Source organism: Copadichromis virginalis, linkage group LG5 (assembly GCF_057382275.1).
Source record: "Copadichromis virginalis isolate Kocher_CV1m ecotype Utaka linkage group LG5, C_Virginalis_male_GT1.1, whole genome shotgun sequence".
In the NCBI taxonomy this organism is placed as follows: domain Eukaryota; kingdom Metazoa; phylum Chordata; class Actinopteri; order Cichliformes; family Cichlidae; genus Copadichromis; species Copadichromis virginalis.
In genome coordinates this window covers 36,551,861-36,574,176 of record NC_140622.1, presented here as the reverse complement: position 1 = coordinate 36,574,176, position 22,316 = coordinate 36,551,861, and the positions used below count along the sequence as shown (strand labels likewise).

Genomic DNA, 22,316 nt, shown 5'->3' with positions numbered 1-22,316 from the left:
ACCCAATTTTTACTGTAAAGAAACGAAACTTTAGAAACAGGAAAACACTAACAAAAAAAAAAAAACATCAGGCAATACTTATCTACCGGGTTTATATAATACATAAACTAGAACTGTCTGCAAACTGTGTGGAACAGTATTTTCCTTGATATAAAATTATGACTTAACAACCAATTTATAATGATAATAATAAAAATTATAAACAATTCTGAGAGATTGTGGTGCTGTCTAAAATCTTTTTTTAAGTAAATGATAAACTTAAGCAGGCCTAATTTGGAATGGGATGCGTTTATAACAAATATAAGAATTAAATGTGATCAAAGATGAAAAAAATACAACGCTATAAAAACCCGCAGTCTATTCTAGCTACTTATTACTTAGGATGTTATTACTGTTAACTAGGCTAGACTTCCATAGTTATGCAATACAGTGCTTCCTGTTTCATTTATTTAAAAATAATAACATGTGTGTCCAATATCACATTAAAATAAACCTAAATTTTACGTGGTCCTAGATAGTCATGCTTTTCAATTAATTTAATGCTCGCTCTATCTTTAGTCAAGGATAAAAGGACAAATCCATTCTGTCTTCTAGGTGGGGTGTTAGTTCTGGAGAAACGAAAACGAAAATGACAAAGCACTTAAATAGCAGGTTGCTGAAGTCGACAGCCGGAGAAGAGGCTGCGATGAGCTTGCGCACAGACCGAATGAGAGACGGCTAGACAAAGTTTGACCAGGAAAATATTCATGTTGGTCGGATGTCACGCTTGGTAAGTTCGCTCTTTTCTTAGGCTATCGCTTATCTAGGAAGTGTTTAGGATACAGAGTTATTTGTCTTATTGTATTTTCTTATTTAGTAAATAATAATAGCGTGTACACTGAGAACAGTGATGCGAACTGATAGCTAAAATTGCAAGTCATATAGCACACGACATGTAAAGTCATTGACAGACAGACAGACAGACAGACAGACACATAAAAGGCAATATGAATGGTATAGCTTGTTTGGAGGGCAGCCAGCCTGTGGAGTGTTATTATTGCCACATCCGTGACTAAGACTTGCGGTGTAAACCTCTGAATCATTTCTTGAAAAAGGAAACCTGTCGGGCAATATCCTGAAGAGGGAAGAATTTGCATTTCATACGAATACAGTGCAATGGACAACATTAGAATAAAACAAATATAGCACGTTTCGTTTATAGCGCACACCAACAAACCTACAACGATGGACATTGAAATATAGTCGCAAAACACGCGCGCGCGCGTGTTGCACACACACACACACACACACACACACACACACACACACACACACACACACATATCCATTCATCCATGAACTCTATTAGCTTTGATTCCCCCATATTTTACTGATGTAATCAATGAGAACATCCTTTCTATCTGAGGCTGACTCACTACAAGTTATGACCCAGTGATAGAGAGTGAAAGTAATCACTGTTCCTCAATCAGTGCTGTGTTGTGTTTTCTATTTTAATAGACTCGTGGCAAAATTTCTAAATCATTGTATTGTTGCATTGTGTTTAAATGTAGTTCTTCTCCTTCCTCTAACTATTAAATCATCAGTGTTACTGGTCTTAACTTCATCATCTACCACATGCACAACCATGGAAAGCTTGATGTTAATGACTGGGAGAAGCGGACCTAATAATGGTAATTATACAGTATGTGATGGCAGTCACATAACAAACTGAGAAAATCTGGCAACTAAAATTAGTTACTTTAGTCTCATTACATAAATGTTATTTTTCCCCTAGATACTGATACTGTCCAAAGTGAGAATGCTCGTCGAGGTGGAAGGAGAAGACAAAGGGGAGCACAAGGAGACAGAAAAAGAGCACAAAGTCATGGGAGTAGTCAAGGTGAAAGGGAGGAAAGGAAAAGAGATAGTGAAGAGCTGCGTGGGAGAGGAAGGGGAAGAGGTGGTGGAGCAGGAGGAGGTGCAGAGAGAGGTAGAAGAAGAGGAGCAACAGAGGTGGGCCGCAATACAGAAAGGGGAGGCAGACAAAGAGGTGCTGGAAGAGATAGAAATGAATGGGAAGGTGCAGCGAGATGGAGATCAGAAGTAGGAAGAAACCCAGAAGCAGGTCCAGTTGTTAGACAAGGAGCAAGAATAGGGATGGCAGGGAGAGAAGAACGTGGAGACAGAAGAGAAGGTTGGAGGGGTGAAAGAAGAGATGTTGAGGGAGACAGGCAAGATAGAAATGGAAGGAGATCAAATTCTGCCAGCACAGCTAGGCCACCACAGGGCCGAGGACTGGGCTTTAAAGCGCTGGAAGAACTCTCTCTAAAAGACCCATCTGTAGTGGCCATTACCATGTCCTCACATCCTTCTGTGAAAGATCTCCTCAGTGAGACCAAAATAAGGCAGGATCTTATCGAACTCATTTGCTTGGTGCTGAGTAAAGCCTTTAAATCAAGGACAGACAGAGGCACTCAGCAGCACCTGGCTGGCATTATAAAAGATTCAGGGTTCTTCTGCACCTCTCTACCCCACTATCTTGTGGGGATGGTGTCAGATAGCAAACCTGCTCGCAGAGCACAATACCCACAGCATCTGGAAAATATCCTGGTGATTCTCTCACAGGTAAATAAACTGATGAAACATAGAAAACTTGACAAAACATAGGAAATTCAGCTGAAGGATAATTGATTTTATATCTGAAAAACATATGAGGACATTGCTCAATAGATGAAGCAATAAAGTACAAGGGTAATTTTACTATGTACAAACAGTGTGTATACTGTAATGTACTTCATACACTAAAATACAGACCAGTGAGATTTTTTTATATGTACATACAGTGCAGTGGGAATGATAGTGTAATATATAAATCACATTTATTTTTATTTTTCCTGTGTGCAAAGAGAAAAAGGCATAATGAAAGATACAGTTATTGAGAAAATCAGATTACATAGATGTAAACAAACCTTATTTAGGCATTTCTGTTTTTATTTCCTGTGCTTTTTATTAACAGTTTTAAAGTAGCTAAATTCTTTTTTCCTTGTTATGTTTATTAGGTGCTTAACATCTTCCCTGCTAGTTCGGTTCATACAGTGAGTTTGTTACTGACACTGCTCCAAGCCTCCATTAACAGCCTGAGGGCATCAGGTGTGGACTTTCAGCCTCAAATTGAGGAAAGTGTGGAGCAACTTCAGGACCTGATCACACACCTCCAGAATAGAGCAAGAGAGGGTACCCTGCGCTCAGACAGAGACACATATGCATTCCTGCCCTCTGGTGGTGGTAACCCAGGTAACTGGCTCTTGGAGATATTTTTACTGAATCACTTTGTTTTCACATATTTGGATAGACTGTCCTGAAGCAAATACCATGCAGTTGGCCAGAAGAAAAATCTTTTTGTAAGGTTTTGAAATGTTAGTATAGATGGGACAGTTATTAATACTTCCACATTTCTAACCTAGATGAAGAAGATCAACAGGATTTCAGGACCATACCAATCTACCCAACTCCACAGGAGTTCCGACAGGAGCATAGGCCTTTCCTTAGACCTAACATTACCTCCCAGAGCTACACAAACACCCACCTCTACCTTGATACACACTTCCGGCTGCTCAGAGAGGACTTTGTGCGACCACTGCGTGAGGGGATTCAGCAATTGCTCCAGAACCAAAAAGATATCGGAAGGACCAACAGCCCACTAAAGACAAAGCACTTTGATGATATCAGAATATATTTTGACACACAGCTAGTGGTGCCCAAATGCACACACACTGGCATTGCCTACATTGTCCAGTTTGACGCACAGCCACTTAAGGTTAGCTTCTGGTTGTTGATGTCTTTGTAAAATGGCATTTGAATGATGCAGTAAAGTATATTCTGTGTCACTGATGTGTTAATACATACACTGGTCATTCACTATTTAAATGGCAAATGTAAAGACATATATAAACATGTATATTACTAACAGGTTGTCCATTTTACCCACAGTTTGTACGCTGGCAGAACTCCAAGAGATTGCTTTATGGCTCCCTGGTATGCCTGTCAAGTGATAACTTCGAGAGCTTCCTGTTTGCCACAGTGTCAGATCGAGACCCTGAACATCTGCAGGAAGGACAGGTCCAGATTACATTTACAGAGGAGAGCAGGTTAAAGCTGGCAAGAATTGAGGTAGAGTAATACATTGTTTGCACCATATGTTAAAATGGGCATGATGCATTCAGTTTCTTTGCATAAATGTAAGAAATATCTGTGGTCATTTGAAACAGAAATACAAAGAACAAAATGTGTTTTTTTAAAATCACAGAAAGATCGAGTGTTTCTGATGGTCGAGACCACTGCCTACTTTGAGGCTTATCGGTATGTTCTAGAGGGCTTACAGGAGCAGAGGGAGGATGATTTGCCCTTTCAAAGGTAAGGATATGTGTCAATGTGCTGCCCTGGACTTTCAGATTTTACTGTCAAGGTTTTTTTTTATATAATCCAAAAGTTATTTCAAAACAATTAACACCACAAATATTTTTAAAAGAGTTTTGAGTGAGAAAATAGTAGCAAGAAGGGTTTGACAGCGGTGTTTGGCGTAAAAGTGTCAAAGTAAGTTCTGCATTCACTTTAATTTATCATATCATCTCACAATTCCCCAAAAACTTTTACATATGGATCTTTTCAATACTTCAAATATTGACATCACCTTCAGTACCCTTAACAAATACTGAAAAAATATTGTTTTATATTTGTTGCCTAGCAGTATCTTTAAATGAAACTCCATTAAACCTTTTCTCTCAGAACTACAACATAAAAAGGGTGTCAAGGGTTTTGCCACACTTGACTAGTTTGACAAATAAACTAGGAAAACTCGTGTAAGTGCCTGCAGTGAAGACCAAGAGACATAGAGTGTCTTTTGCTGCTGCTATTATCATGGTTAATACCACTAAACCATAAGGGTTGTTGCCATTGCACACTGCACTTTGTTGATGATAAAATCTGGGCTGTTCTGTCTGGGCTTTTTTGGGGTGTTTTTTGCTTGTTTTTGTCTCTCTGTGTATGGACAGACTGCAAATCAATTTCCCATTGGGGACAATAAAGTTACCGTTGACAACTGAAAGTTCCCATTGAAACCTGATTTTAACAGCACAGTTTCTGTAGTTAAGCAAAAGTCCTTGCAATGATTTAATTGTTTAGGGAGAGATTTTCTTTAAAGAAATATATTACTAAGGATCTTTAATTCTTTCAGGTACATCGTGGAATGCAAGACAGATGTCCAACCGCCAGCTTATCTTCGAAGAAATGATAATTATGACTTGTCATCTGTTGCTGACCCTGACTACAAGGCCAGAATACGGCCCTTTCACAGTCTGAAGGCAGAGGCCTGGCCAAGGATGGAGGAGTTGGGTCTGGATGAGTCTCAGATGAAAGCCTTCCAGCTGGCCCTCACAAAAGAACTGTCTATCATACAAGGACCTCCAGGCACAGGTAAGCAATTGAAAGACCATTGTTAGTGAGTTTTTCATTTTTATTTGTTGAATGACAGAATTTTAAGAAGTGCAAAGTTAAGTTTTCTCTAGCAAAAATCAACATGTTTTTTGGCCTCAGGAAAAACTTACGTTGGTCTAAAGATTGCTCAGGCACTCTTGACCAACCAGGAACGCTGGAGAGATCAACCTGACATGGCTCCGATGCTGGTTGTGTGTTACACCAACCACGCCCTGGATCAGTTCCTTGAGGGTAAGCACCGACAGCTGCTTCGTAATAACACGCTTGGTTTGCTCACTTGTCACGGAAGAGGATGTTTCAATTTCAGGTACAAAGAATCTTATGTGTCAAGTGTATTTGCATTCACTAAAAGGCCACAGACCTCTACTTCAGGTTATATTTAATTATTTATCCTTCTGGTCTGTTTCCTGGAATGGACAATGCAATGCAAAAAAAGCTTTCAGTGTTCTGGGATGTGACATGCATTTATTTTAACTCTGTATCTCAGGTATTCATAAATTTTTAAAAGATGGCATAGTGAGAGTTGGAGGTCGCAGCAACAGTGAGATCCTGAAGCGTTTCAATCTGAGGGAGCTGACCCATTCACCTAACTTCAGACGAACACTGCCCGGTCATCTGCGTAATGCATATAATCAGGTGAGCTCTTGCAGGTGAACTGCAGTTTGAATCTTATTTTAAAATGCTCCTTGTGTATTCCTTTTGTTCACAGAAAAGATGAAGAAAAAGACTCAGAATATATAAAAAGATGAAACAGGTTTAAGTAAATGCCTTTTGTTTCCTGTTAAACATCTTTTGTTTATCTAATAGGTTTTCTATTGCGCTTATTCGTTTTTTTTTTGTCAATGATCACACAATCATTCTTTTTGCTTTGTGTGGCTTGCTCACCTGCTTAACAGGTTTACAGGGAGCTGTGTGAAGAGGAGAAGGAGATCGAGGAACAGAGTATAAAGTTGGAATGTTCTTTGAAAGGTGTGTTGAGGGAAATCTTCTTACATAAGTTCATCTTGCGCCAACACTGGGACAGCCTGCATCGCCCCCCTGTGAGTCATTCTGAATAAGAAATTCACATTTTATGCATATGAAATGAGCTTGACAGAATGAGTCCAAACTCATGAGTTTGAAATGATTTGTAGGCAATGGATGAATTTCAGACCTGGAATGAGAAGAAGCCCAACCTGATGATGGAGTGGTTGGGTTTGGGTTCCACTGTCTTCCTGCAGAGGGAGACAGAGAATGCGAATGGAAGTGATGGTAAGACTTTTACTCTAAGCAGTGCTCAACTGAACAAGTGAAAGATTATTTAATAACTGACTTTCATCTAATGTAAACACTTAAGGTTCCAAAACACCAACATGAGCATTAAATCTAAACTTAAAACTGCTGTCACAGTCATTTCAGATCAGCAATTGCTGTCAGTGAAGACTATAAACATTTTATCATGCACATACAGTATGTTGAATAGCATAAATACCATATGCTGAGCATGCTGAAAATAGAATTATTTCACTTTATGAGGTGTCAATAAAAAAAGAAATATGTGCATTTGTTGTGGTGTTTGAAAGAATTGTCATTCTGACCCATTCTGTTGCTCTGAATGGGTAACATATAGAAAAAGTATCAATGGAGGTGGATGAAGAAGAGGACCTCATTGAAATCGCTGAGGAGGCAGATCTGATCCAGGCAGAGCGGATTATTGAAGACAACTTTGGTCCCAGAGGCATTAGAGATGCCAGAAAGAAGGAAGAAATGCAGGATGCTGTCAGAGAAGTCGAGGATCTCATGCTTGCTATGAACCTGGATAAAGTTAAAATACAGGCTGGGCAGAGTGAAGAAGGATTTAAGGTAAATTTAATTGAAGGGTTTAGTGCAGTGATCGTAATGAGTTTATCATTTCTCTAAGAGCACATTGATGTAGAACCATAGCAGACTGAGTGGAGTCTGATGTAAGGATATGCTTACATTAAATCAACATCTGACCAATGGAAGTATATTTACATCTTAAGTCCACTGCATACAATATGTTATTTACATCCATGTTTGGTAGATGGCAGTTTCAGGTTTCCCTTTGTTGATGATAAGTATAGGACTTGGCATGTTACTGTGAATACTGTGTAAGTGTAATAACCAAAAGCTTCAGGAGAAAGATTTCTCAGGCATTGTAAAAGATGGACATAGTTACTATAAGTCACCCAGCAGTTTGGGCTTTTGGTTTAGGGTCTTGCATTTACAAGATTCAGTGGTAGTGTTTTTGTCTCCCGCATGCTGTTATTCTGGAGAGGCAGAAGTTACCATGTTTAGGTGAAAGGTTAGAGTACTAAATTATCGCCTAATGCTAGGAAGTTAGTTTAAATTTCCTATGTGCAGTGCTCAGGCACATCAGCTAATTAGTGCTCAACAAACTAATGAAACATTAGAATTTCACTCACCAAAATTGAAGCACAAACTTCTTAGATGGTCTGCCCTCAACAGCAAACCATAATATTAGTCAGAGACTTACATTAAAATGCTCCAAGAACAATCAACTGCATAAACTAAGTGTAGAAATCTAGTTCAGTGATTGTAGTTAGAAGAGGTGAGGTCTAAAAGATAACAATCAGCTCCAGATGCTTGTGTCAGAACATCTGTCAGTCAATGTAACCATGTCTCTAACTCCAGTATCCAGTATCTAATGCACACTATGACAACTTATTACAAAAAGAAAAAAGAAAACAACAAAAAAATAATACAAAATCTACTTTATAATATGAATTCATCACTTAGTTAACTGAGGTTCAGAAGGTTATAATGTTTTTTACCATCCTGATCAATACAGTTCCAACGAGACCAGAGGAAAAAGATGAAGAAAAAAATCAGAAACGAACTTGGGAAGACCTCAGCTATGACTGAAAGAGAGGAAGATAACGTGTTTGATGTTTGGACTCTTAGTCAGCAAGACAGATGGAAGCTCTATCGGTATGTCTGCATCCGTGTTCAACGTTTCTTTTCTTTTATTACTATGTACCTTTTTTCTGGCTCTTTCCTTCTGTTGCATTCTCTGTACAGTTCTGTCCTCTTTCCTTCTTTCTTAATTCCCCTTTTATTCTACACTCTTTCTATTCCCTGACCTACCTTCGTATATTCCCACTGTGTATAATTAAATCAAGTAATCACTAAGAAAATGTATCTCTTAGGATTTTATCACAGCAGAAAGCCAAGATGTAAATCTAGTCTTCTATTACTGTAAAATCAGGACTGAAAGAACTGTGTACACAGTTTTATTTCTCATTTAAACTAACAAACAGGGAATTGAAGACACAAACAGTATATTGTTTAAATTGTTTAATTGTTTAAATATGCTGTATTAGTAATGAAGAGATATTAGTCAATCATACTATATATTTTTGCTCTTGCTCCATGTTATTTCAGATTAAAACAATAATAATCTTAGGGCTTCTGCATGGCTCTTTCAGTCAGTTCAGTGTTTTACTATTTCATATTGGCTTTGTGTTTTCAGGTTGTGGGTGGCACGCTACAGGACGGAGCTTCGCGAAAAAGCCCTGCTATCTGAACAAGCGTACCAGAATGCAGTGGACAGATTGGCTGATGTAAAACGGCATGAAAGTCTCTGTCTCCTCAAAAAAGCCACGGTACAGAATATATTAATTAGCATATTCCTTTTAAAAATCCTAACCATAAATTATATAGAATTTATCAGATTTATTATAAATTATTTTAACTAACATTAACAGATAAATTATTTTTGGTTTCATTTGCCCAGATTTTGTGGCAAGCATCTTTGTGCAAGAGAAAAAAACTGTATATTATCCAAAGTTTTTTCTTCTGTGCCTCCATTTAAAAATAGTAGAAGAGAGCAGAATTTCTCCTGGTAATCCAAGAAGTGACAGTAATGTTACAGTAATGTAACCTATTGGTTAGTTACAAAGTTTTAAAACTTTTCCCAATAGCACCTGTGGCCATATGAACAGACTGAGGCTACAGGCGATAAAGAATCCAACTGTTAAACAACTACAGAAACAGACAAGCTGCTTCCCACTGTTTCCAGTCTTTATGTTAATCCAACAGACTCCAGCTTTACATTTGTATAGGATTGATATCTACCTTATGCACTAACAGTCAACAAAAATAAATAGCAAATTCAGGTCAACTTGTCTCTTTAAAAAAAACAAATATCCCGTCCACCAGGTTGTTGGCATGACAACAACAGGGGCAGCAAAGTTTCGTCAAACCCTGCAGGAAGTGCGTCCACGTCTGGTGATTGTAGAAGAGGCTGCAGAGGTTCTTGAAGCCCACACCATCACCACATTGAGCAGAGCATGCCAACACCTTATTCTGATTGGAGACCACCAACAGGTAAGACCTGACACAGACAAACAAGGCGATGTTTCCTGAGCACTTAGGAGACTTGCAAGGTTTATTAACTCTGCTTGACTATTTTTGGATCACTATATGTGTTTTTAACAAGGCACAGTTGTAACATGAAAATTTAAAGACAACATATTATGAGATGCTCTGTGCTTTTCTATATCTTTATGTGTGTTGCCTTGAAGGTAGCAAAAAAAAAATACTAGCTATTACAAGAGATAGAGAAGAATACGCAGTGATATCCTGGACATCAGGAGGCTATTATACAACAACTTGTCGGGGCCTGCCAAGGACATATGGCTAGGCAGCCTGTCTACCAATCTGCAGCATGTGATCACAGCTACACAAAACTCTATCACACATCTCAATATTCAGCTCTGGTATATTCTTGCTGTGCAACAACTACCAAAAACTAACATTTGCTTAGTGTCCCTGTTTATTCATGTTTATTTATGAATCTGCATACATAGGGTGTACATTTGACTATACTAACAAGCGTGTGCTCCATGCAGTTGTACTAAAAGTTTAGTAATGGAATTTAAATGAAGTTGACTTAAAGAGTGACCTTCTTGCAACCCAGAGTTGGAAATAAATGGCAGTTTTTACACCTTATCATTATACTTCTTTATATCATGTACATCAGATTAACATAATAGTATGGAACCTCATGTGTAGCACATTAAATAGTATTTAATGTGCTACACATGATCAAAGTATATGGATAAAATTATTTGTGTAGTTATAGTATAGTTATATTTTCTAGTTTATTCATATTGTAATTTACCAAATTAAGTAAGTGGTGAAAAAGAACAAATGAACAAACTAGATAAGGTATCCTGGTGACACATATTAGTGTTAGTCGATAGCAGTTATTTTTACTCTAGAGGCAAGTATTAAAGCATTATATTTGTGGAACATAAACTTGAATCTGTGCAGGTAAGGTAGATGGATCACACTGTCCAAGTAAAATAAGGCCTGGCATTATTGTGCTGGTCATTAATCGCAGGTTTGGTGTTGAATCGAGCAGAACACAATGCTTCACATTTATACTAGAATTTGTCTTGCCTCCCCCACACCACTCCCACATACATGCACAATCACGCTCTGTCCTCTAGCTAAATTAGGTTTGTACACACGCACACATACGTACACACACACATACACAAATACATACATACAAGAAAAACTAAAACGACAGCAAAAGAAAGTTAGAGTGCATTTGCATGCATTCTATACTCCCATCCAAATACACACCCATATAAGAATATTTATTTTATTCATTTATAGTTTCCCATATTTGTATTTATGGTGCTTACAAATGGCTAGGAACTATTTAACAGCTGTTCATTAGTAATTATGTCTGATGCTCCTGGTCCTATGGCTAGGAAACTCAGTGCTCGTTTCTTCACTTAGATTGCATGATGTTGCTCTGTGCATTGCATTTAAAGCCTAGAAAAAGAAGTCGTACTGTTATTTTTGGAATAACAGAAGGCAATGCCTTGAAATAAGCAGGTATTTAACAGGTTTCATGTAAATATAGGCATTACCTGATGTCTAATGTTAACTTACCTTTCAATGCATATAATAAACAAGTGTTTTTTCCCTCTCCTTTAGCTGCGCCCTAGTGCCACAGTATATGAACTCGCTAAGAACTTCAACCTGGAGATGTCCATGTTTGAGAGATTAGTGAACATGGGACTGCCTTTTGTCAGACTGAACTATCAGGTTTGTTTTTCTGCATATATTAGCTCTCTCATCTTCTTGCAGGATCAGTCATTAAATTGTAGATATCTTTATGCAGTTAAAGACAGTAAGATATATATCTCAATATCTCTATGCGATTTGTTCATCTATGGTCCTTATTTTTGTTTGTTCTTAAGCATCGTATGAGGCCAGAAATTGCCCGTCTTCTGACCCCACACATCTACACAGAGTTAGAAAACCATCCTTCTGTGTTGGAGTACGAAAACATCAAGGTACATGTTTTTGTTTGCTCTCCTGCAGTGCCTCCTGCATGCAAGGATTTTTAAAAAAACTTTACTACTCTAGACTTTCAAATGCATCTTAAGTCTCAAATCTAATTTAGGCTGTGCATACAATATCTAGAATACAGGATAAAAAATATAATACGATGAATATAAAAGAATAATGTGGAATGTGTTTATTAAATGTTTATTTACAGGGCCTAAAGACCAATTTGTACTTTGTGGACCACAACCACCTAGAAGAAGAAATCAGAGATGGAAAAAGCCATCAGAACCGTCATGAGGCAATGTTTGTTGTAGCTCTTTGTCGCTACTTTCTCTTGCAAGACTACAAACCAGAGCAAATTACCATCCTCACGACCTATACTGGCCAACTCCACTGTCTGCGTAAACATATGCCAGCCAAGGAGTTTGCAGGTGTCAAAGTGCATGTAGTAGACAAGTACCAGGGAGAAGAGAATGACATTGTATTGTTGTCGCTTGTCCGTAGCAACCGACAGTCTAAAGTTGGCTTCTTGAACATTTCCAATCGTGTCTGTGTGGCGTTGTCACGTGCCAAGAAAGGTCTCTACTGTATTGGCAACAGCGTGATGCTGGACCAAGTCAAACTGTGGAGCAAAATCTTCCACACCTTGAGAGAGAAGGATCAGGTTGGAAAGGCTCTGACTCTGTGCTGTCAGAATCATCCAGATCGAGAGGTAAAAGTATCAAATGCTGACGATTTCAGCCAAGCACCCGAGGGAGGCTGCACCCAGCCTTGCCAGTTCCGTTTAGACTGTGGCCACGTTTGTACTAGGGTCTGTCATCCATATGACCCAGAGCACAAGAAGTATAAGTGTGTCAAAAAGTGTGAGAAGATTTTATGTGATATGGGACACAAATGCACACTTCTATGCCATATAGAATGCCCAAAGAACTGTCCAGTAAAGGTTGAGAAGATCATACCCAAGTGTCAACACACACAAATGATTCCTTGTCACCAGGACCCAAACACATTTACATGCCAGGAGCCTTGCCAGAAGTTGCTCAGCTGTGAACATCCATGTGAGTCAGTCTGTGGGTTACCATGCACCAGTAAGTGCAAGGTAAAGGTCATCTTAAAACTTAGGTGTGGACACACCCAGGAAGATGCATGCTTTTACAAAGATTGCATCGATAAGGCTGAATGTAAGGCCCCATGTGAGCACCAGCTAAAATGTGGACATGCTTGCCGTGGTACATGCGGCAAATGTTTTCAGGGACGCTTCCACTTTGCCTGTTATCACAAATGTGAACGTCTCCTCATCTGCTCTCACCAGTGCAAGGAACCTTGCACTGGTGATTGTCCCCCTTGTCAGAGACCTTGTGAGAATTGCTGTGTTCACAGTAAGTGCATGAAGCCATGTGGGCAGCCATGTGCTCCTTGTATAGAGCCCTGTGCATGGCAGTGTGCTCACCATCGCTGCAATAAGCTTTGCTATGAGCCATGTGATCGCCCACCATGCACTGAACCCTGCAACAAGACCCTAGATTGTGGCCACCCGTGCATTGGACTGTGCGGAGACAAATGTCCAAGTAAATGCCGCATCTGTCACCACGATGACGTCACAGAGATTTTCTTTGGCACTGAAAATGAGCCAGACGCTTACTTCATTCAGCTGGAGGATTGTAAACACATCATTGAGTACACAGCTATGGACATATACATGGGTATGGATGATAACAACCAGGCAAATGAAGTAGAGCAGGTGGCCATAAAACTAAAGGAATGCCCCAAGTGTCGTACTCCGATCAGAAATAATCTGCGCTACGGATCTCAGATCAACCGCAGTCTGGAAGAGATAGAGATGGTAAAGGAGAAGATAAATGGACAGCAGTCAGATATTGAAAAAAAGAGGAAAGCACTTCGAACTCAGTGGCGTGAAAACCTTCGAACCTATGAAATGGATGACCAAATGGAATATATGCTTATCAAAGAAAGTCTGAAAAAACCCTACCTCACAGCAAATGATCTATGGATAGTGGAAAACAAGATGGATTTCTTAATAAGAGTTCAGAAGCTTCTGAAGATTGAGAAGAAAGACATGATGGACATGGATCGCGACAAGTTCTCGAAGAATGTTGCAGAGTTTGTGTGTTGGCTCAATAGCTACCACCAAAAATTCACAGACCAGCAGGTCTTTGATTTGCAGAGAGAGCTACAGAGACTCAGTCTCCTGGCTGAACTGAATGTTCGTTGCCATTTGGCAAATGAGAGGAGACAAATAGATCAAATTCAATCAGACGTACAAAAAATAAGAGATATTTTGGAAACGTGGGGTCAATTCACTGAGCAAGATGAGCAAAAAGTGAAGGAAGCCATGAAGAAACTAGATGAGATGTTTCCACTCAGTGGCTTGGGGATCAGTGACGAGGAAAGAAAGATGATTGTCTCAGCCATGAAAATGCGACCTGGACACTGGTACAAATGTCCAAATGGCCATGTCTATCTTATCACAGAGTGTGGAGGGGCTATGGAGAGCAGACATTGTCCTGATTGTAATGCTACTATTGGTGGGCAAAGCCATATACTTGCAAGTGACAACCAAGTTGCCTCAGAGATGGATGGGGCACAGCACCCTGCTTGGTCTGAAGCCAATAACCTTCTAAACTTTAATCCACTTGACTTCTAAAAGCCATTTTAGAAAAGCCTGTTGTTTTCTTTCCACCCTTGACTCTTAGCTGGAACATGTATGAGTGACAAAAGTTTGTGGATTTACTTAAACAAGGGCCTCAACTAAAGTCAGTGTACTCAGTGTAAATAACTTGGCAAAGGAAAATAGCATAATTTTACTTTTTACTGTTTTACTTTATGGCACCTACGAGATGGATTAGGCAGAGAGCTTTTAATAAGACCATATTTTCTTGCATGAACTGTACTTTTGAAACGTTTTTCTTGAAAATGTAGATTTTATGTTGGCAAATATTTTATGCTTGTATGTCAACATGTGTCTTGCCACCTTCAGTTATGAACATATATCATGCAGTATTGCTATTCTAAACATGATGAGTAGTAGTTTATTTTTAAATGCTTTGTAAATTACAGATTAAATAATAGATGGTAGTTCATAATGCTAAACTTGGTGAGTCTTTGGTTGCTCAGGACTCCATTAAGTACCAGTTGCATTATGGCTTAACAACAGGTGGCAGTAAAACACTGTAAAATAACAGTGAATAGTGACTTGATAGTTATTATGGTTAATGCTTGTTCATATGAGATTAAAATGTCTGTAAATACAAGCGTGTTCTTGTTGTCTTTATTTTTATATAGGTCTCCATAGGCTCAGAGAAATAAGCTCAGCAAATGTGATTAACAAGTGTACTTGTTATGCTACATAAAAAGACACATTCAAGTAAAAATATATGAAAAAAAATGTTCTTAGTCACTTTCAGTTGCCATCCTGCAAAAATATCATTTAACTATTACCTAACTGATGCATGAAAGGAAAACAACAAAACGTTTCTCCTCATCATTAAAACAAACATACAACCGTTAAACATTTGCGTCTATAACAGGACATCATTGGCAGCGAAGGTGATAAAAACAACCCTGAAATAGCTGCAATTCCTTTTCACTACTATACAAGACTCACAGTTGCTGAGTTTCAATTTGATGTTTTGTAACAGCTTGCATCACTTTATTACATGATGAATGCATCCTTGTCACAAAAACAGCTCCAATGCAAACTGTGCTGTCTGCAGGGTGAAAAAAACAACAAAAATCTGCTGTCAAGACAAGTGTTAAAATTGAGCAAACTTTAAAAGCTTGCCACTCTTTCCGTATTTATAGTATTCAAGAGAGAGAGCTGGATGGCAAGGCAGCACCTGAGAAAAATGGTAATATCCTACAGGGTGGACTGCCTCATCTATCATTTCAGGTGGCCTTAAAATATGTTATTGTCAGAGTTCCAGGTAGTCTGCCCATGCAATAGACACTACCGAGTTCCCTACCACTCCTTCCAACATACAATTTGTGGTTTGATCACTGAGAAGAGAAAAAAAACTGCAGAGTTTAACGACTTGGTAAAGCAGCAAAGGTGCCACGAATGATAATGTGTCAGTTCATGTAAAGCCTTGAATTTGAGCACTTGAACTAGAATGGGTCAAGATTGACGGCACTGACATAGCATCTTTTTTAATGCCTGAATAAATTGGAAAGCCACTTGTGAACATGTGAACTAGACACAGAAGAAATCAGTGACAAGGATGTGACCACAGCATCTGGTCAAAATTAACTGTTGAATACATTGTAAAAGATTAGTGATTGACATGGTGTATTTTAACAAGAGCTTAAATGTATACTGAATGACAAGGAAAATTCAATACAGAAAGGCTATTTTAAATAGTGGTTTTCAAAGAATCCCCAAGGCCAAAGATAAAGAGTGTCTGAAGTCTTTGTAAGAGCAGTTAAAAATTAAGAGTCCATGTGAGAAATAAGGAAAAGTTCTCCTAAGATAATATTACATTTGTATAGTCTTAATGTTATATGAAACATTCGGCAGCTTTTTAAATAAATCACTTTTCATTTATTTAGTAATTTTAGTTTATTTATTTTCTGTGTTGGATTATTTTCTATGATACATTTTTCATGACAGCTTGGATAGACTTCAGCTCCCCAAACCCCACCAGCCTGAATTGGATAAATGGTTAAAAAACAGAGTAAAGAAAGTGAATAAATGAATCTGGTATTTGTATTCCATATGCAACCTTTGTCTTAACTCAACAAAATATAAATATTTATTTTTAAATAAATGGCTGGCTTGTGAGTATACATTTTTACCTCCTTGCATTTAAAATGCAAACAGAGAGGAAAAAAACACTCGGTATTAATCTACTTCTGAGAAAATGCAACAAGGTTTACGTTCACAGAATGAACTGTTGGTATTATGCTGGCTAAGGGTAATGGGTTTGTATTATCAGAAAATTGCTCATTAATGTTCCCTTGCAGGCATTTCATCAGTAAAGCAGGTTTTGGTCCAAAGTTCCCACCAGACAGAAATAGTGTGTGATGAAGTGTCATAGATAGAGTATACAACGAACGTAGTCCTTTGGTTAAAGATCTAAAGCAAATTTACTAAAATGCTGGTCTTTGGTGTCATGCATTAACCTCCAAGCTTTTCTATCTGCTGTGAACCATGTCTCTGTGTTAAATAATAAATGAGCGGCTGTTTACATGCTTGTCCTCCAAAGAAGTTGTCTTTTAATTTTGCTAATGCACTGCATAATTCCGACATATTTCTTCATTGAAATTATTACACATATCTTACAAAGCCGGGGAATTACTCAGACATTTTCTTTAAATAATTGCAGTTTTCTGTAACACTGTATATTTTTTTTGAAAAGTGCTGCACTTTGATTTCTGTCCAATAACATTCCATTTAATTTATTTCTGACTTGTGCAGAAGGTCATAATCCGCAGAGTCCATCTGGCCTCCAGCCCTTACAAGTTGGTTCAACACAGGTTGTTGCAAAATAAAAGACAGTAGTCACAACTTTATTAAATATCGCCTTACCTTCCTTGCCTCTACACTTCCACTGGCTCTAATTTCTTCAACATTTATCTGCAACCAAAAGTAAGAGATTACAAGACCTTTTTTCTCTAGTTTGCAGTGGTAGACAGACTTAGTCTTTTGGCTCTGTTAACAAACTATTCCTTTCCCACTGGATTTGAATGATATCCATCTAAGGCCAGAGAGTAAGCCACACAAAGAGAGAAACTAAGTTACATAAACATTCATACAGAAATTAGAAGCACAGATGAAGATAAAAATCAAAAGGAATAACATGATATTAGATGAGGTTGCACTGGACTGATTGACTGATCTGCTTCCAGTCCACCAGAGACTCTGCTGATATAGGGAAGAAGACAGTGAGCACAAATGAGAGAGACAGAAAGCGGGAGGATATGGAGGGAGAATAGGCATGATTTGATAAGAAGGGAGCTGACTATTTCTGAGTGATCCTCCACTCCACTGGACCAGCGAATGTGATTGGGAGAAAGATATTTAAGCAGACAGAAAGGAATAGAAAAAATAAACAAAAGGAACCAAAAAACGAGGATACATGGTGAAGGGACAGAAAATATGAATAAATGTTTCTGTTTTAGCGCTAGATTGACAAGCTATCTTTATACTTTGCCAGTCTTGACTTAAGGCTCTTAAATGTAATACCATCAGGAAGTACATTTTCATTGTGGAAACATATACAGAGCTGCAAAAGCCAAGTCATTTAAATTCAGATTTCCGCCCAAGCACCTCATCAGTTACGGCAAATCTAAATGCAGCTCTTTATGATTATGATTCATTTAAACCAACCAGCTACAGCATGCTTAATTTCTATTAAGTTTGAGAGAAAATTATAAATCTTGCAACTAAAATTTACAAAGCAGATGTTGGGTGTTGGGTTTTGAGATGCACAAGCTTGCTTAGCATTTTGCAAAGTTATCCACAAAGGAGACAGATTGTTTTCTTACCAGAAAAATGATCATACTTGCAGTGAAGACCTGCTTCTATTCTAGAAGAATGTCAGCTAACAAAAAATGCTGAAAGCCTTAAAGCAGTGGGTCTAATTCAGCAGAATGTTATGTATCATTCACAAACGTGATAATCTGCCAGTCATAAAATATATACCAAAATATGTGTTGCTGCATGGCAATACAGCAGCAAATATTAATACTGTATTCTTGTCCAGTTTACTTGTTATCTCACAAAAAATGATTAATGCACTTCACACAAGTAAAAAGCTAAAATGTTCCAAGCAGCTGTATTATCCTGTTAAAATCTTGTTTTTTTAACCTTGAATATGTCATTGTATGTACTATTTAATAGTATTTTTGAATCCTAGGCATGGCTACCATTCAATTTTCTGCACCATAACCAGGAAACGAAATGACTTTCTCCGATTCAGAACTGAGTGAGAAGTCTGGGAGAGGTTTAAAAGCTTTTGAGCCCAGTAATGTGTCAGAAACACAACCTGTGGTTTTAATTGATGCTTAATTGCAGCGTGGGCAGTACATTAATAAGTTATTACCGTGGTCCTCTCTTGAGATACTAGGCAGGCTACTCCACATGGGGGTGTGTGTCATTACATCAAAACTTTGATTAAGGCAGTGGGAAAAGCGCAGACCCTGATCACATTTTTGTGCACCTTCCAGGCTGATTTAAATGTCAATTTATTTTTATTTCAGCTCCTCCCATCTTGACAGTGTCTTGCTATGGGAGGAAAGTAGAGAGTTAAAGGGAAGAGGACAATTCTGCCCAGGTAAGCATATTTAGTTTGTGGGGGTTTGATTCTAAACTAATTTGAATAACTGTATGAAAGCCAATTTGGTTTAATTGAGCTCTGCTCTTCTGAACACCTGCAACTAGATTAGCGACTGACATTAAGTTGTTTTGCTGCATTGGGCCTCCAAGTGTTGTTCCAGCTGCTTCATAACTCCGTATTTACCTCCAAATTTTTAATACAAGACCATATGTGCTTTGCAGAATATGCAATGAGCTTGGCTTAGTGTTTCACAGAGCAGCAGTGAAATATGGCCAAGAAAGTGAAAATAAAACCCAGGCTAATCCATTCTACTCTCCTATGCCTGAGTGCTGTGACAAAGGTGGTTTATTACCATTACCATCAGTGTATTATTATCAATATGTATTAGGGAATCTCACCATCCAGCAAAATCCCAACAGGCCATGACAGGACTAAAACAAACTATGTTTCTGCACCATTGAGGGAAAACATTAAGCAAAGATGCACATCCCCCTCGGCACCCCGGTATGACTGAATCTGCCTGAGAACTTAATGGAAATGTGTATTTGCATGATTTGTGAACTCCCAATCTCATTGATCCACTTGTGTACAGAACAACTGTTGGCAAGCTCCTCGTTTTTAGTGCCCTGGATTAACGTGGTTGTCAGTACATCTCTTTATGTCAGGATGAATGAAACATTAAACTGAATGGACATTAACAGAACAATAAACCTTATAGCTGTTAGTTTTACCCCAGAATGCACATATCGTCCATATTTTAACACTGTAGCATCAGCATGTGCATTCACTCCAACACACAGGCAGTGTAGTTTCTGGCCATTTGTCCCATGTCGTTTATGATATAAAGATATGCTTGTTCGATTATTTGGTGATTCTAAATTGGTCTGAATGTGAGTGTGGATGATTATCTGTCTGTCTGTGTTAGACTAGTGACCTGTCCAGGGTGTACTCCGCCTCTCGCCCCATGAAAGTTGGTGTAGGCTCCATCCTGCTGACGATGAGAAATGCTGACATTAACTCAATGTCAGCATTTCTGACACTGAGTTAATGTCAGAAATGCTACAAATAGTATTTTATGCATACGCATGGAATTAAATGTGTTGCATCGCTTGGGTTCTTATTTCAAACTCAGTCTGTATCACAGTGGAAATAGACAGACAATGTAGAGCATGGGGAAATAAAGGCCGTTAATGTTCAGCATAATTCTAGTGGATGCATCCAGCAGCAATCAAAAAGTCCTGTCTGCTCAATGAGGGATTTGCTCACCCCTTAACCCTGAACAAACCACATGCTCCTTATTGCACCTTGCTAAGAAAACACAACACTGAAACAAGATAGCTTGGTGATCCCAGAAGACATTTCCCAGGTTGTTCAATAAGCCAAGGTAACCACCCTTTTTCTTCAACGCTTGTTCTAAGCTAATGACTTCTGGATCTGATGAAATTGTTGAACCCCTTCTCTTCAGTTTGCTTCTCTTAAATTTAGTAAAGTTAACTCACAATGTTTTACTGTATTAAATAAACACCAAATGACAAAAACCTCACAATACATGTTAAAAACATAGGAAATTTTGATTTTATTTTAGATCATGCATTAATGCTTAACAGTGTTCTTGTAAAAAGGCTACAGTGGGAAAAAATAATAAAACTCAACAAATTGAAAAGATACATAATTGCAAGATTTTAGGCCCAATAACAAGGTAATTATCTCCTCAAAGTTGTCTTTGTCTCACCTGGAAAAACATATACTGTATCATTGTTGACTCCTCCCACTGAGACTCGCAAAATGATGATCCTGTAACCTGCAATTTTGAACACACACACGAAAAAGCATGCTGATCAGGAAGTTTTACCTGAAATTATTATTGGATAATCACTGGTGGCTTTACCGTTGCATCTTGAAAAATGCAGTAATGTCTTTTTCCATCCACACTAACGGTTTACTTGCACGCAGAAAAACCTGTGCAGTACAACAAGACTACAAAATAAAAAACAAACAATTGCCAGTACCAAAAATCTTGGCCCTTTTTTTAAGGATTCTGCACATTCATATGCAAATATTGGTTCACTGAGATTAAATGACATGGTAATTTAGTACTGGGGCTGAAGGAAATAGTTGTTTCTGCTAGCTAGATGGATGGGTTAACAAAGCGGAGTAAGCCTAAAGATTTTACAGCACCATAGCATGGGATTGTGGCCTCATTCAGTGTAGGCTGACTCACTTGGCTAGTACTAACCAAATGTTAATCTGTACGTGAAAGAGTGTCATCGACAGAGACACTAGTAACACATGATACTTTAAGAAAAAAAATAAATCAATCACGAATGGCATGAACAACAGAAGTAGGAATATATTACATTTTGATGCATCAATTCAAGGTGCCAAGTCTGTGTCCTCAAAGAAAAAGTAACAAAATAATTTCTTTAGAAAATCAAGACTTAAAAATAATTTAATATAATTGAATTAATTAATTCAAAAGTTTAAAGCTATCAGGATTTTCTGATGCATGTGACTCCTCTTTCTCTGAGTTGGGTGTTCACAGAATTCGATGTGAGATTTTTCTTACACTGTGTGTGAATGTTACAAATTATTTGGACACAGCAATGAATCACAATGACTTCAAATACTGAGGCTGGCAAAAGCTTTGACTTTAATTATCCTTAGAAATGAGCAACATACAAAACATTCAGGTTAATAGCTTTTCCTCTTTAGCTAGTGAGGACTGCCACTTTCATTGCTTAAAATGACAAATATTGCCAGGAGCAGATCAAATCAACTTGTGCTAATTAAAGGTAATTCCATGAGCGGGTTGATAACAGGCAGGTAGTAAACTGGTCTGCTGTGTGGTTAATGTGCTCTCTGCACACACTGTCTGTTCTCTGTCAATGATCCTTTGTGATGTAAGAACCTGTAATCAGAATGGTCAGTGGGGGTTTTTCTCCATTTAAAACCCCCCCCCCCCAATTGCAGCTATATGGCATACCTATAGCTCAACATGAAACATTAATTTTGGAGTGGCACCCTCCCAGCTAATCTTTCATTTATAACTCATGAGTAATTTATGATGATAAACTTTTTATTTTTTATTCAGACTTTTGGTACTTGGCAAACTAAGTAGGTATGTCTACCAACTGTTACTGCAACATGTCAGATATATAACAGATACAGATGTAATATACATTTAGGTAATGAGTGTCAGACTGAACTCTGCATTGG

General features: G+C 38.2%; 1 protein-coding gene and 1 long non-coding RNA gene across 2 annotated transcripts; one reads left to right on the top strand and one right to left on the bottom strand.

Moving 5' to 3' along the window:
- Positions 1-600: 600 nt before the first annotated feature.
- On the top strand, positions 601-15,077 carry znfx1 (zinc finger, NFX1-type containing 1). Its single transcript, XM_085457606.1, has 19 exons — positions 601-769; positions 1,584-1,670; positions 1,775-2,604; positions 3,039-3,273; positions 3,444-3,796; positions 3,970-4,149; positions 4,286-4,392; positions 5,213-5,451; positions 5,572-5,703; positions 5,960-6,108; positions 6,369-6,512; positions 6,606-6,723; positions 7,082-7,314; positions 8,285-8,424; positions 8,966-9,098; positions 9,655-9,822; positions 11,449-11,559; positions 11,715-11,810; positions 12,017-15,077. Exons 2-19 carry the CDS (start codon positions 1,625-1,627, stop codon positions 14,468-14,470), a joined length of 5,868 nt encoding a protein of 1,955 aa, XP_085313732.1. The 5' UTR covers positions 601-769; positions 1,584-1,624; the 3' UTR covers positions 14,471-15,077.
- Positions 6,464-21,376, bottom strand: LOC146710248 (uncharacterized). Its single transcript, XR_014920573.1, has 3 exons — positions 20,833-21,376; positions 6,626-6,686; positions 6,464-6,522 (listed from the first exon to the last, which is right to left on the bottom strand). It is a non-coding gene; the product is annotated as an uncharacterized LOC146710248 (long non-coding RNA).
- Between the last annotated feature and the right edge of the window lie 940 nt (positions 21,377-22,316).